The 15,927-nt window shown below is 43.6% G+C and overlaps 1 protein-coding gene across 1 annotated transcript in view; it reads left to right on the top strand.

Moving 5' to 3' along the window:
* Positions 1–15,927, top strand: part of LOC134343564 (tumor necrosis factor receptor superfamily member 11B-like) — a 64,924-nt gene that overhangs the window by 33,750 nt on the left and 15,247 nt on the right. The window contains exon 2 of the mRNA XM_063042313.1: positions 14,526–14,919. Within this exon, the coding sequence (XP_062898383.1) occupies positions 14,526–14,919 (394 nt within the window). The remainder of the gene's footprint in view (positions 1–14,525; positions 14,920–15,927) is intronic.

The following is a 15,927-nucleotide window of genomic DNA, read 5'->3' as shown; positions in this document are numbered from 1 at the left end:
CACCTTATCACCTTGTACACCTCTATCAAGTCACCTCTCATCTTCCTTCACTCCAGAAAGAAGAGCCCCAGCTCACTCACCCTATCCTCATAAGACACCTTATGAGGATATATAAGAGGTGTTGCATTTTGGTAGGACAAATCAAGGTAGGACATACACAGTAAATGGTAGGGCACAGAGGAGTATTTTATGCCAGTCTTCAATTTGGAAAACACTAGTAGCATACCAGAAATTCGAGAGTGTCGGGGGCAGAAATGAGTAATTGCTATAAGACAGACAGACAGACAGATAGACATACTTTATTGATCCTGAGGGAAATTGAGATTCATTACAGTTGCACCGACCAAGAATAGAGTATAAATATAGCAATATAAAACCATAACTAATTAAATAATAATATGTAAATTATGCCAGATGGAAATAAGTCCAGGACCAGCCTATTGGCTCAGGGTGTCTGACCCTCTAAGGGAGGAATTGTAAAGTTTGATAGCCACAGGCAGAAATGACTTCCTATGATGCTCAATGCTGCATCTCAGTGGAATGGGTCTTTGGCTGAATGTACTCCTATGCCTAACCAGTACATTATGTAGGGAGAAGGTGCCTTGGAAAGCTGAAAGGTCTAAGGGTAATTAAGTCACCTGGACTGGACCAGAAGTACTCTATCCCAGGATTCTGAAAGTGTAGCTAAAGAGAGTGGAGGCATTAATATCTCTAGATATTGGAATGGATCTGCAGGACTGAAAACTGCAAATATAACTCCACTCTTTAAGAAGTGAGGGAGGCAGAAGAAAGGAAATTATAGGCCAGTTAACCTAACTTCAGTGGTTGGCAAGATGTTGGAGTCCATTACTAAGGATGAGGTTTTGGAGTATTTAGTGGTGCATGACAAAACAGGCCAAAGTCTGACTGACTGACTGACCTGCTGAGTTCCTCCAGCGCATTGTGAGTGTTCCTTTGACAACAGCATCTGCAGATTATTTTGTGTTTAGGCCAAAGTCAGCATGGTTTCCTTAAGGGGAATTCTTGCTTGACAAATCTGTTGGAATTCTTTGAGGAAACAGGCAGGCAGGTTAGCTTGGATTATTGGAAGGTCTTTGACAAGGTGCTGCACATGACGCTGCTAAACAAGATAAGAGCCCATGGTATTACAGGAAAGATACTAAAATGGACAGAAGATTGGCTGACTGGCAGGAGGAGGTAAAGACTGGGGGCCTTTTCTGGTTGGCTGCTGGCAACTAGTGGTGTTCCACAGGTCAGTGTTGGGAACACTTCTTTTCACATTGGATAATGGAATTGATAGCTTTGTGGCCAAGTTTGCAGATGAGCCAAAGATAGGTGGAGTGGTAGGCACTGCTGGGGAAGCTAGGAGTCTGCAGAAGAACCTGGACAGATTAGGAGAATGAAAAAGTGTCTGATGATATTTAGTATAGGGAAGTATATGGTCATGCACTTTGGTAGAAGGAATAAAGGCATAGACTATTCTCTAAGTGGGGAGTGAATTCAAAAACTGAAGGTGCAAAGGGACTTGGGAGTCCCCGTGCATGGTTTCCTGAAGGTTAACTTGCAGGCTGAGCTAGTAGTAACAAAGGCAAATGCAATATTAGCATTCATATTGAGATGACTAGAATGTAAAGGCAAGGGTGTAATGCTGAGAACCAGTAAGGCATTGGTCAGACCGCACTTGGAGTATTGTGAGCAGTTTTGGGTCATTATCTAAAAAAGAATGTCTTGACACTGGAGCGGGTCCAGAGGAGGTGCACGAGAATGATCGCAGGAATGAAAGGGTTAATACATGAAGGGCATTTGATGGCTCTTGGCCTGTACTCACTAGAATTTAGAAGAATGAGATGGGGGATGTCATTGAAACCTATTGAATATTGAAAGACCTAGATAGTTATTGTGTATATTTAATGCGGTGGTATATAGGCTCTTGATTAGTCAGGTCATCAATGGTTATGGGGAGAAGGCAGGAGAATGGGGTTGAGAGGGATAATAAATCAGCCATGATGGAATGGTGGAACAGACTTGATGGGCTGAAAGGAATAATTCTGCTTCTGCGTCTTACTTTATTTAGAGTCACAGTGTGGAATAGGCCCTTCTAGCCCCTCAAGCCGCACCACTCCACAAACCCCCAACAAACCATGATTTAACCTTGACCTAATCACGGGACAATTTACATGGCTAATTAAACTACGAACCGATATGTCTCTGGATTGTGGGAGGAAACCAGAGTACCCGGAGAAAACCCACACATTGCATAGGGAGGATTGTACAGACTCCTTACAGAGGATGCCAGGTTTGAACTCTGAATTCCGACACCCTGAGCAGTTCTAGACGCACACTAACCACGACACTACTGTGGTTGACCTTAAGGTTCTGTGATGTCTTACGTCTGAATTTTGTCAGTACTAATTCGCAACATTTTATCATGCAAACCATTCATTCTTCTGCATTCTGTCATAGCCTAGTTTCCTCTTTCTCTGATTTCTCTAAAGATAAAGTTTAGATTTATTTGTCATATGTACATTGAAACTGAAAATACAAAGTTTAGAGTACCATTATTATCGAAGTACACATTACACAAATTTGAGATTCATCTCCTAACAGGCAAAAAAATCTCAAAGAGCCCACTTAAGAAAGTAGACCATCAATAACTCAATATCCAGAAAAAATAAGTAAGTCATACTAACAATAAATGCAAGCAAATAACGTTCTGAACTGAAGTCCACAAAGAGAGTCCGTCCACAGATCCCTGTATCAACACAGAGTCGAATAAACATCACAGAGCAGCGAGCTGAACCAGCCCATAACCTTGCCTTGGGCCCTGACGCCCTGACCTGTTCAATCAGGCCCTGGAACTAAATGCCCAAACATTGGGTTCAGTCGCTTCGATAAACTCTGGGGCCTAGCACTGTGTGTATCTCTGGAGTTGCCATGGTTCCAGCACCAATATGACATACCTGCAACTCACTAACCCTAACCCATATGCTTTTTGGAATGGAGCACTCAGGCGAAACCCACATGGTCACGGTGAGAATGTAGAAGATCCTTACAAACAATGACAGGAGTTGAACCCCAGTTGATGATTGTTTGTGCTGTAAAGTGATGGTGCTGACTGCCATACTGCCTTTCCACCCACACTCTGGCCAACTCATACCCTCCTGGTGGCAGGCATGGTAGCCTGTTGGTCAGATTTGGTACGGTTTTCATTTGGAACCCCAAAGTGACCGGGACATCTGCCAAACGGGTCCAGAGGCTCTCAATCCAAAAGGTCAATTGCCCGTTTCTCTCCATAGATGCTGTCTGACCTGCTGTGTTCCTCTACTGCTTGGTGTGTTGAGTAAAGAAAAACGATAGCTTCTCTTCCAGCCCTATTCTCATTCAGCTGAAATTTGCTTTCTGAGGACGCATGTGACGCCAAAACAATTTTATCCTTTTTCTGTGGGAGCTTGGCATTCTGTATGGGTTAGGAAATTGGATTCAAAATTGGCATTGTGGCAGAAGCCGGGGAGTTGGTAGTCAATGGTTGCTTCTCTGACATCATATAGCTGCCATTTGATGAAAGAACACAGATCAGAATCAGATTCAGTTTTAATATCACTGACATATATTGTGAAACGTGTCGCTTTGCAACAGCAGTGCAGCACAATACACAAAATCCTATAAATTACAATAAGAAAGATGTGTATATATAAAAATAAAGTAGATTCAGTAGAGTTACAATCAGTCGTATAAGAAGAGAGGGAAAATAGTGAGGTAGTGTTCACAGGTTGGTTCAGAAATCTGATGCTGCAGGGGACGTAGCTGTTCTTAAGAAGTTGAATGTGGGTCTTCAGGCTCCTGCACCTCCATCCCGATGATAGCAATGGGAACAGAGCACGTCCTGGATAATGGGGTCCTTAATGATGGAGTCCACCTTTTTGAGGCTTCGTCTCTTGATGATGGTGGGAACGCTAGTGCCCATGATGGAGCTTGTAGCCATCTACGGCCTTTCTTCTGATCCTGTGCAGTGTCTCCCCGTTTACCAGAGGGCATGGAGATGCACAAATACAAGGAAAAGTGGCTCCTCAAAATGAGGAATGATCCTCCAGCGAACACATTCCCCTCCCCCTTTCCTCTATTTCCCATTCTGACCTTTAACCTCTTCTCACCTACGTATTACTTCCTCCTGGGTCCTCTCCACCTTCCCTTTTCCCTATGGTCCATTCTCCTCTCATATCAGATTCCTTCTTCTCCGGCCTTTGACCTTTCCCACCCACCTGGCTTCACCTGTCACCTTCCAGCTAGCCTCCTTCCCCTCCCTGTAACGTTTTTTATTCTGGCATCTCCCTCCTTTCTTCTCAGTCCTGAAGAAGGGTCTCTGCCCAAAACGTCGACTATTTATTCATTTCTGTAGATACCGCCTGATCTGTTGAGTTCCTCCAGCATTTTGTGGATGTTGCTTTGGATTTCCAGCATCTCCTGTTAATGAAGTGATCCCGTTTGTGTAAAGCAGAACCATAGAGAAAGAATTTGAACAAAACATAACTTCTAAGGAAGAACAAATGTTCTGAAATAAGAAAGATCTGAAAAATTACCCAAACTTCTGTGTCCAGATTAAGTAAAACTGTTGTGAGTATTAGTGGTACAGTTTAAAGTGTATATTTCTAAACCTGTACTGTACATTTGAGTGACTCATTCCCACAAACTGAAATTTTCATTTATTATATGTTATTTAACCTCAAGAATAGTTTCATGCTATGAAACCGCTACAAGGTTAGAACATAGAACATGGAATAGTACAGCACAGTACAGGCCCTTCAGCCCACAATGTTGTGCCAACCCTCAAACCCTGCCTCCCATATAACCTGCCACCTTAAATTCCTCCATATACCTGTCTAGTAGTCTCTTAAACTTCACTACTGTATCTGCCTCCACCATTGACTCAGGCAGTGCATTCCACACACCAACCACTCTCTGAGTAAAAAAACCTTCCTCCAGTATCCCCCTTGAACTTCCCAACCCTTACCTTAAAGCCATGTCCTCTTGTATTGAGCAGTGGTGCCCTGGGGAAGAGGCGCTGGCTATCCACTCTATCTATTCCTCTTAATATCTTGTGTACCTCTATCATGTCTCCTCCAATCCTCCTTCTCTCCAAAGAGTAAAGCCCTAGCTCCCTTACTCTCTGATCATAATGCATACTCTCTAAACCAGGCAGCATCCTGGTAAGTCTCCTGTGTACCCTTTCCAATGCTTCCACATCCTTCCTATAGTGAGGTGACCAGAACTGGACACAGTACTCCAAGTGTGGCCTAACAAGTGTTTTATAGAGCTGCATCATTACCTCGCGACTCTTAAACTCAATCCCTCGACCTATGAAAGCTAACACCCCATAAGCTTTCTTAACTACCCTATCCACCTGTGAGGCAACTTTCAGAGGTCTGTGGACATGTACCCCCAGATCCCTCTGCTCCTCCACACTACCAAGTACCCTGCCATTTACTTTGCACTCTGCCTTGGAGTTTGTCCTTCCAAAGTGTACCACCTCACACTTCTCCAGGTTGAACTCCATCTACCACTTCTCAGCCCACTTCTGCATCCTATCAACGTCTCTCTGCAATCTTCGACAATCCTCTACGCTATCTACAACACCACCAACCTTTGTGTCATCTGCAAACTTGCCAACCCACCCTACTACCCCCACATCCAGGCCGTTAATGAAAATCACAAAGAGTAGAGGTCCCAGAACAGATCCTTGTGGGACACCACTAGTCACAATCCTCCATTCTGAATGTACTCCCTCCACCACGACCCTCTGCCTTCTGCAGTCAAGCTAATTCTGAATCCACCTGGCCAAACTTCCCTGGATCCTATGCCTTCTGACATTCTGAATAAGCCTACCGTGTGGAACCTTGTCAAATCCTTACTAAAATCCATATAGATCACATCCACTGCACTACCCTCATCTATATGCCTGGTCACCTCCTCAAAGAACTCTATCAGGCTTGTTAGACACGATCTGCCCTTCACAAGGCCATGCTGACTGTCCCTGATCAGACCATGATTCTTAAATGCCCAGAGATCCTAGCTCTGAGAATCTTTTCCAACAGCTTTCCCACCACAGACGTAAGGCTCACTGGTCTATAATTACCCAGAATATCCCTGCTAACTTTTTTGAACAAGGGGACAACATTCGCCTCCCTCCAGTCCTCCGGTACCATTCCCATAGACAACGAAGACATAAAGATCCTAGCCAGAGGCTCAGCAATCTTTTCCTTCACCTCGTGAAGCAGCCTGGGGAATATTCCATCAGGCCCCGGGGACTTATCCATCCTAATGTATTTTAACAACTCCAACACCTCCTCTCCCTTAATATCAACATGCTCCAGATCATCGACCTCACTCATATTGTCCTCACCATCATCAAATTCCCTCTCATTGGTGAATACCGAAGAGAAGTATTCATTGAGGACCTCGCTCACTTCCACAGCCTCCAGGCACATCTTCCCACCTTTATCTCTAATCGGTCCTACCTTCACTCCTGTCATCCTTTTTTCTTCACATAATTGAAGAATGCCTTGGGGTTTTCCTCTACCCTACTCGCCAAGGCCTTCTCATGCCCCCTTCTTGCTCTCTCAGCCCCTTAAGCTCCTTTCTTGCTTTCCTATATTCCTCAATAGACCCATCTGATCCTTGCTTCCTAAACCTCATGTATGCTGCCTTCTTCCACCTGACTAGATTTTCCACCTCACTTGTCACCCACGGTTCCTTCAACCTACCATTCTTTATCTTCCTCACTGGGACAAATTTATCCCTAACATCCTGCAAGAGATCTCTAAACATCGACTACATGTCCATAGTACATTTCCCTGCAAAAGCATCATCCCAATTCGCACCCGCAAGTTCTAGCCTTATAGCCTCATATTTTTTTCCTTCCCCAATTAAATATTTTCCTGTCCTCTCTGATTCTATCCTTTTCCATGATAATGCTAAAGGCTAGGGAGTGGTGGTCACTGTCCCCCAGATGCTCACCCACTGAGAGATCTGTGGCCTGACCCGGTTCATTACCTAGTACTAGATCTAGTATGGCATTCCCCCTAGTCGGCCTGTCCACATACTGTGACAGGAATCCATCCCGGACACACTTGACAAACTCTGCCCCATCTAAACCCTTGGAACTAATCAGGTGCCAATCAATATTAGGGAAGTTAAAGTCGCCCATGATAACAACCCTGTTATTTTTGCACCTTTCCAAAATCTGCCTCCCAATCTGCTCCTCTGTGTCTCTGCTCTACCAGGGGCCTATAGAATACCCCCAATAGAGTAACTGCTCCCTTCCTGTTCCTGACTTCCACCCATACTGACTCAAAAGAGGATTCTGCTACATTACTCACCCTTTCTGTAGCTGTAACAGTATCGCTGACCAGTAATGCCACCCCTCCTCCTGTTTTCCCCCCTCTTTCCCCCCTCTCTATCCCTTTTAAAGCACTGAAATCCAGGAACATTGAGAATCCACTCCTGCCCTGGAAATGCCGGGAAACCTTTTGTATAGCTTCAAAGCAGAAGAGGAGTGAAACAGACATTTGATGTGCATAGATGCCAATTTTATTATTCAACTAAATTATATTGCATTCTTGAGTCATAACTGGAATCATTGTGTCCTAGTCTTCATGCACATTAATGCCAATTCCAAGAAAATACCTGAGGCAAATGACTCAACTCAACACAAAATCACGTATCAGTCTGCTTTTTTATACTTATTGAACCATAGAACCATAGAACACTACAGCACAGAAAACAGGCCATTCGACCTATCTAGTCTGCGCCAAAACTTTATTCCGCTAGTCCCATTGACCTGCATCCAGTCCATAACCCTATGACCTCTCCCATCCATGTATCTATCCAATTTATTCTTAAGAGTGAGCCCGCATTTACCACGTCAGATGGCAGCTCATTCCACACTCCCACCACTCTCTGAATGAAGTTCCCCCTAATGTTCCCTCTAAAACTTTCCCCTTTCACCCTAAAGCCATGTCCTCTTGTATTTTTCACTCCTAATCTAAATGGAAAGAGCCTATTCACATTTACTCTGTTTATACCCCTCATAATTTTGTAAACCTCTATGAAATCAACCCTCATTCTTCTACACTCCAAGGAATAAAGTCCTAACCTGTTCAATCTTTCCCTGTAACTCAACTCCTAAAGACCCGGCAACATCCTAGTAAATCTTCTCTGTACTCTTTCAATCTTACTGATATTCTTCCTATTAGTTAGGTGATCAGAACTGTACACAATACTCCAAATTTGGCCTCACAGTTGTCTTATACAACCTCCCCATAACATCATTACTCCTATACTCAATACTTTGATTTATGAATGCCAGGATGCCAAAAGCCTTCTTTACAACCCTGTTTATGTGTGATGCCACTTTCAGGGAATTATGTATCTGAACTCCCAGATCTCTTTGTTCCTCCACACTCCTCAGTGCCCTACCATTTACTGTGTATGTCCTACCTTGATTTGTCCTTCCAAAATGCAACACCTCACACTTGTCTGCATTAATGTCCATCTGCCATTTTCTGGCCCATTTTTCCAGTTGGTCCAGATCCCTCTGCAAACTTTGAAAGCCTTCCTCGCTGTCCACAATGCCTTCAATCAAACTTGCTGATCCAATTTACCACATTATTATCTAGATTACTGATATAGACAACAAACATCAATGGTCCCATCACAGATCCCTGAGGCACACCACTAGTCACAGGCCTCCAGTCTGAAAAGCAATCATCCACTACCACTCTCTGTCTTCTCCCACACAGCCAATTTCGAATCCATTTTACAACCTCTCCATGGATACCTAGTGTCTGAACCTTCTGAACTAACCTCCCATGTGGGACCTTGTCAAAGGCCTTACTGAAGTCCATGAAGACAACATCCACAGCCTTTCCTTCGTCTACTTTCTTGGTAACCTCCTCAAAAAACTCTACAAGATTCGTTAAGCACGATCTACCACGCACAAAGTCATGCTGACGATCCTTAATCAGCCCTTGGTTGACCAAGTACTTGTATATCTGATCTCTCAGAACACCTTCCAATACTTTATCTACTACTGATGTCAGGCTCACTGGCCTGTAATTACCTGGTTTACTTTTGGAGCCTTTTTTAAACAACAGAACAACATGAGCTACCTTCCAATCCTTTGACACCATACCCATTGCTAGGGACATTTTAAATATTTCTGCCAGGGCCTCTGCAATTTCTACACTAGTATCTCTCAAGGTCCGAGAAAATATCATGTCAGGCCCGAGGGATTTATCTACCTTTATTCGCTGTAAGGCAGCAAGCATCTCCTCCTCATTAATCTCTATATGTTCCATGACACTACTGCTTGTTTCCCTTCCTTTCATATACACTCTGCCAGTTTCCTGAGTAAATACTGATGCAAAAAAATTGTTTAAGATCTCCCCCATCTTGTGAGGCTCCACACATAGACGACCACTTTGATCTTCTTTGGCAGTCAAAGTGAAGGATAATCCAAAGAGCTTTTACAGGTATATTAAGAGCAAAAGGATTGTAAGGGATAAAGTTGGTCCTCTTGAAGATCAGAGTGGTCACCTATGTGCAGAACCAAAGGAAATGGGGGAGATCTTAAATAGGTTTTTTGCATCTGTATTTACTAAGGAAACTGGCATGAAGTCTATGGAATTAGGGGAAACAAGTAGTGAGATCATGGAAACTGTACAGATCGAAAAGGAGGAGGTCCTTGCTGTCTTGAGGAAAATTAAAGTGGATAAATCACCCTGACAGGGTGTTCCCTTGGACCTTGAAGGAGACTGGTGTTGAAATTGCAGGGGCCCTGGCAGAAATATTTAAAATGTCGCTGTGTACAGGTGAGGTGCCGAAGGATTGGAGAGTGGCTCATGTTGTTCCATTGTTTAAAAAAGGATCGAAAAGTAATCCGGATAATTATAGACCGGTAAGCTTAATGTCGGTAGTAGGTAAGTTATTGGAGGGAGTACTAAGAGACAGAATCTACAAGCATTTGGATAGACAGGGACTTATTAGGGAGAGTCAACATGGCTTTGTGCGTGGCAGGTCATGTTTGACCAATCTATTGGAGTTTTTCGAGGAGGTTACCAGGAAAGTGGATGAAGGGAAGGCAGTGGATATTGTCTACATGGACTTCAGTAAGGCCTTTGACAAGGTCCCGCATGGGAGGTTAGTTAGGAAAATTCAGTCGCTAGGTATACATGGAGAGGTGGTAAATTGGATTAGACATTGGCTCAATGGAAGAAGCCAAAGAGTGGTAGTAGAGAATTGCTTCTCCGAGTGGAGGCCTGTGACTAGTGGTGTGCCACAGGGATCAGTGCTGGGTCCATTGTTATTTGTCATCTATATCAATGATCTGGATGATAATGTGGTAAATTGGATCAGCAAATTTGCTGATGATACAAAGATTGGAGGTGTAGTAGACAGTGAGGAAGGTTTTCAGAGCCTGCAGAGGGACTTGGACCAGCTGGAAAAATGGGCTGAAAAATGGCAGATGGAGTTTAATGCAGACAAGTGCACGTTGGAAGGACAAACCAACGTAGAACATACAGGGTTAATGGTAAAGCACTGAGGAGTGCAGTGGAACAGAGGGATCTGGGAATACAGATACAAAATTCCCTAAAAGTGGCGTCACAGGTAGATAGGGTCGTAAAGAGAGCTTTTGGTACATTGGCCTTTATTAATCGAAGTATTCAGTATAAGAGCTGGAATGTTATGATGAGGTTGTATAAGGCATTGGTGAGGCCGAATCTGGAGTATTGTGTTCAGTTTTGGTCACCAAATTACAGGAAGGATATAAATAAGGTTGAAAGGGTACAGAGAAGGTTTACAAGGTTGTTGCCGGGACTTGAGAAACTCAGTTACAGAGAAAGGTTGAATAGGTTAGGACTTTATTCCCTGGAGCGTAGAAGAATGAGGGGAGATTTGATAGAGGTATATAAAATTATGATGGGTATAGATAGAGTGAATGCAAGCAGGCTTTTTCCACTGAGGCAAGGGGAGAAAAAAACCAGAGGACATGGGTTAAGGGTGAGGGGGGAAAAGTTTGAAGGGAACATTAGGTGGGGCTTCTTCACACAGAGAGTGGTGGAAGTATGGAATGAGCTGCCAGATGAGGTGGTAAATGCGGGTTCTTTTTTAACATTTAAGAATAAATTGGACAGATACATGGATGGGAGGTGTATGGAGGGATATGGTCTGTGTGCAGGTCAGTGGGACTAGGCAGAAAATGGTTCGGCACAGCCAAGAAGGGCCAAAAGGCCTGTTTCTCTGCTGTAGTTTCTATGGTTTCTATGGTTTCTAGGGGACCTTACTATCCTTTTAATATATTTGTAGAAACCCTTTGGGTTTACCTTCACGTTATCTGCCAAAGCAAACTCGTCTTCTTTTTGCCTTCCTGATTTCCTTCTTTAGTATTTTCTTACATTTTCTATACTCTTCAAGTACCTCATTTTTTCCTTGTTGCCTATACCTGCTATACACCTCTCTCTATTTCTTAGCCAGTTCGCCAGTATCCCTTGAAAACCAAGGTTCCCTATGCCTGTTAACTTTGCCTCTAATCCTGGCAGGAACATGCAAACTCTGCACTCCCAAAATTTCGCCTTTGAATGCCTTCCACATACTGAACACATACTTGCCAGAAAACAACTTATCCCAATTCAGTCTTTCTAGATCCTTTCTCATTTCCCCAAAATTAGCCCTTCTCCAATTTAGAATCTTTACTCGAGGACTAGACCTATCCTTATCTGTAAATAACTTGAAACTAATGACATTATGGTCACTGGACCCAAAATTTAACTTGGGTCAGAATGGATGAAATTACACAGTCTATCTTATCTTTCACAAGGGAAGAAAGCCTGCACTACTTTACAGTCGTACAACACGGTGATACAACGATGACAGGACTGGATAGTCTTATCAATGCCAGGCACTGAAAAACATTGGGCGCCAAGGTAGTGTAGCGGTTAGCACAAAGCTTTACGGTACAGGCGACTCTGTTCAATCCACATCACTGCCTGTGAGCAGTTTGTACATCCTCCCCATGACCAAGTGGGGTTTCCTCTGGGTGCTCTGTTGCCCCCCCACATTCCAAAGAGATAAGGGTTAGGCTTGGTGAGTTGCGGGCATGTTGGCGCCAAAGCATGGCAGCGCTTGTGGGCTGCCCCCGGTAAAATCCTCAGGCTGAGCTAGTCGTTGACACAAAATGACACATTTCACTGCATGTGACAGATAAAGCTCATGCATTTAAAAATAATATTGCTTCCAAACCATCTCAGTAATCTGCTGCTCTGTACCAGACTAGACAATAATAACGTAAGATATAGGAGCAGAATTAGGCCATTCAGCCCATTGAGGCTGCTCCGCCATTTAATCATGGCTGATTTATTTTCCCTCTCAACCCATTCTTGTGCCTTCTCCCTGTAATCTCTGACGTCCTTACAAATTTAGATCTTACCAACCTCAAGCCTGGTTGACAGTGCTCCTGCAAATGAAGGGCTTCCGTTTGACCTGCTCTAGTAGATCTCTGTCTCCAGGTGTGCTGGTGATGTCAGAACCCAAGTGCAGAGGAAAGACAGGCGACCAGAAATGATTCGTAAGAATTCCAATGGAACATCAGTGGCTTGGCTGAATAACACTGTGACACGTAAGATTCTCAAAACTCGGACCCGTGATTAGAGCATTTTGGGCATCCAATTAAATAATTCAAGTTACATGGATTTCTGATGCCTCCAAACAAATCTCCCCCATTCCCAGCCACCCCCCGCCCCCACACACCCCCATCACCAACATACATGTGCATGCATGTATATGACAAGTCAGACCAATAGGAAGGTTAGATGATAACGTAGAACACAGAACGAACACAGCTCAATACAGGCCCTTCAGCCAGCGATGTTATGCTGACCCAATTTAACTCTTCCCTCCTACATCACCCTCCATCATCCAAGAACCTATCCAAAAGGTTATTAAATGTCCCTAATGTACCTGGCTGTACCATCACTCCTGGCAGGATATTCCAAGCACCCACAGCTCTTGGTCTAAAAAGCCTACTCCCTCCAAATACATTACTTCAATCACCTTAAAATTTTGCCCCTTTCTATTAGCCAATTCCACTTTGGGAAAAGGTATCCGGCTATCCACTCCATCTATGCCTCTTTTTATCTTGTACCTGTCCACCAAGTCATCTCATTCCCCTTTACTGCAAAGAGAAACGTCCGAGCTCACTCAACTTTCCCTCATAAGACATACTCTCTAATCCAGGCAGCATCTTCATCCTCCCTACAGTTCAAGTGTTAATCTGACAGTCACATATCAGTTTTCATAAATAATGAATGGGAAAAGGGTTAGATGAGATAAAATACCTGCACACCTTAGGGATTAAACGTTGAGATTTGATACTGGAAAATCTACTTTATTATCACCTGGGATCAGAGTCCAAGCTCCTCATCACTGCTTTTGGACTAGCCAATTCTGAGAATTAAAGGATTGTCATCCAATATTTTATTAACCTAACAATAATGCTCTCCCACTCAAAAAAAGCGGATACAATAGGGTCTTTTAAGAGACTCTTGATAGGTACATGCAGCTTAGACAAATAGAGGGCTATGCGGTAGGGAAATTCTAGGCAGCTTCTAGAGTAGGTTACATGGTCGGCACAACATTGTGGGCTGAAAGGCCTGTAATGTGCTGTAGATTTTCTATGTTCTATTAGCAGAGATGATGCTGCCCTTAACATTTATAGTGGTGGGGTGAGGATATGTTTCTACCAAAGGAGGTGTATGCTGCTCCTTCCTTCCACAAGCCTGCAGATCACCCTTGGGCAAGGTGTAGCACCTGCTTAGTCCCCCAATCAGGTGGTGGATGGAACTATGGGAATGTGGACAGGCTGTCCTTGTGGACTTCAGTTCAGAATATTTGCATATGTTTATTGTTTGCATGATTTGTTTTTTTTTTCTCTCTGCACATTGGAGTTTCTTTGTTTTGTGGCTGCCTGTTAGGAGACAAATCTTAAGGTGGTATATGGCATACATAGTTGGATAATAAATGTATTTTGAACTTTGAAGCAACACACATCAAAGTTGCTGATGAACGCAGCAGGCCAGGCAGCATCTCTAGGAAGAGGTACAGTTGACGTGTCAGGCCGAGACCCTTCGTCAGGACAAGGGTCTCGGCCTGACACGTCGACTATACCTCTTCCTAGAGATGCTGCCTGGCCTGCTGCGTTCCACCAGCAACTTTGATGTGTGTTGCTTGAATTTCCAGCATCTGCAGAATTCCTCGTGTTTGCGTTTGAACTTTGAACTTTGATTTTGATATGTCTCTAGATAAATTTAACTGCAAACTGATATGGGTACATGAAATTGCCCTTGATGACCATACTGGTGACAATTCAACAGAATGTTTACTTTACAGTCGTCTAGATTTATTCGACGAAGCTATCTTTTTGGCTGAAAGTTTATCAGGATGGACTTTACAGCTCTCTTTATTTTTCTTTTCAGCTCTTCATTCTACCTCTTCTATTACTTCCTCTGGTATCACCACAGAACAGCTTGCAGTCCCCTTTCAGTCGTCTCTACCAGTACTGGGATGAGGAGTTGTCTCAGTTTTACATATGTGAACAATGCCCCCCTGGGACCTACCGGGAAGCTCATTGCAATTCGTCAAAGAGGACTGAATGTGCCCCCTGTCCAGATTTTCACTACACTGCATACTGGAACTCCCTAGATGAATGTCAGTATTGCAACGTCTTTTGCAAAGAGTATCAGTTTGTTAAACACGAGTGCAATGGCACCCACAACCGTGTTTGCGAATGCGTTGAAGGCCGTTATTTTGAATTCGAATTTTGCCTAAAGCACTACGAATGTCCAGTGGGCTTTGGTGTTAAAAAGCTTGGTAAGTAACTTTTGATATTCAACATCTTTGTTTTCTTTTGCTGTTTAATAAGCATTTTAAATGATGTACTGGCATTGTAGAGGGTACAGAGGAAGCTCTGGAGAATGATTCCGGGAATGAAAGGGGGAATGTAGAGGGTACTGACTGGAGTTTGGGAAAACGAGGAGGGAGCTGATTGAAACCTGTTGAATATTGAAAGACCTAAATAGAGTGGATGTGGAGAGGATGATTCCTGTAGTGGGGGAGTCTAGGGCCAGAGGGCACAGACTCAGAATACTAGGATGTTCCTTTCAAACAGAGTTGAGGAGGAATTTCTTTAGCCAGAGGGTGATGAATCTGTGGAATTTATTGCCACAGATGGCTGCGGAGGCCAAATCATTGGGTATAGTTAAAGCAGAGGTTGATACCCATACCAGACGGTCTCCACAGTTCATCTGTACTCTGCCGCCTTTCAGAGACTGCACTTAGCAAATCTCCCTGACAACATCCTAATAGGGGCACCTGGCTATATGTCTGCAGGCTCTCTGTCAGAGAAGCTGGCTGCTCCATACTTGGAAGGAACATACAATTTTTCAGAGGAAATTTGTCAACGCCTCTCCTAGATAGGTATGGTGCATAAAATTTTGAAATACGGGGCTAGCAATCATAGCCTCTATTCCCATAGCCCACATTAGCATTCAAACAACATGCTGGAGCATTTTGGGCATGCTATGCAGGTGCTAGTATGTGTGCCAACACTGCAGGCTGACTCCAGCATCTTTGCGTGTAAACCATACATTTCACTGCATCTGTTTTGATATACATGTGATAAACAAATTAATCTGAATCTGGAACGAAAAGCTTCTGTAAACTTCCTTATTGAAACATAGAAACATAGAAAACCTACAGCACAATATAGGCCCTTCGGCCCATAAAGCTGTGCCGAACATGTCCTTACCTTAGAACTACCTAGGCTTACCCAGAGCCCTCTATTTTGCTAAGTTCCATGTATCCATCCAGACGTCTCTT

The sequence above is a fragment of the Mobula hypostoma genome, chromosome 1 (genome assembly GCF_963921235.1).
Source record: "Mobula hypostoma chromosome 1, sMobHyp1.1, whole genome shotgun sequence".
Taxonomy (NCBI): domain Eukaryota; kingdom Metazoa; phylum Chordata; class Chondrichthyes; order Myliobatiformes; family Myliobatidae; genus Mobula; species Mobula hypostoma.
This window is presented reverse-complemented; position numbering and strand designations above follow the sequence as displayed.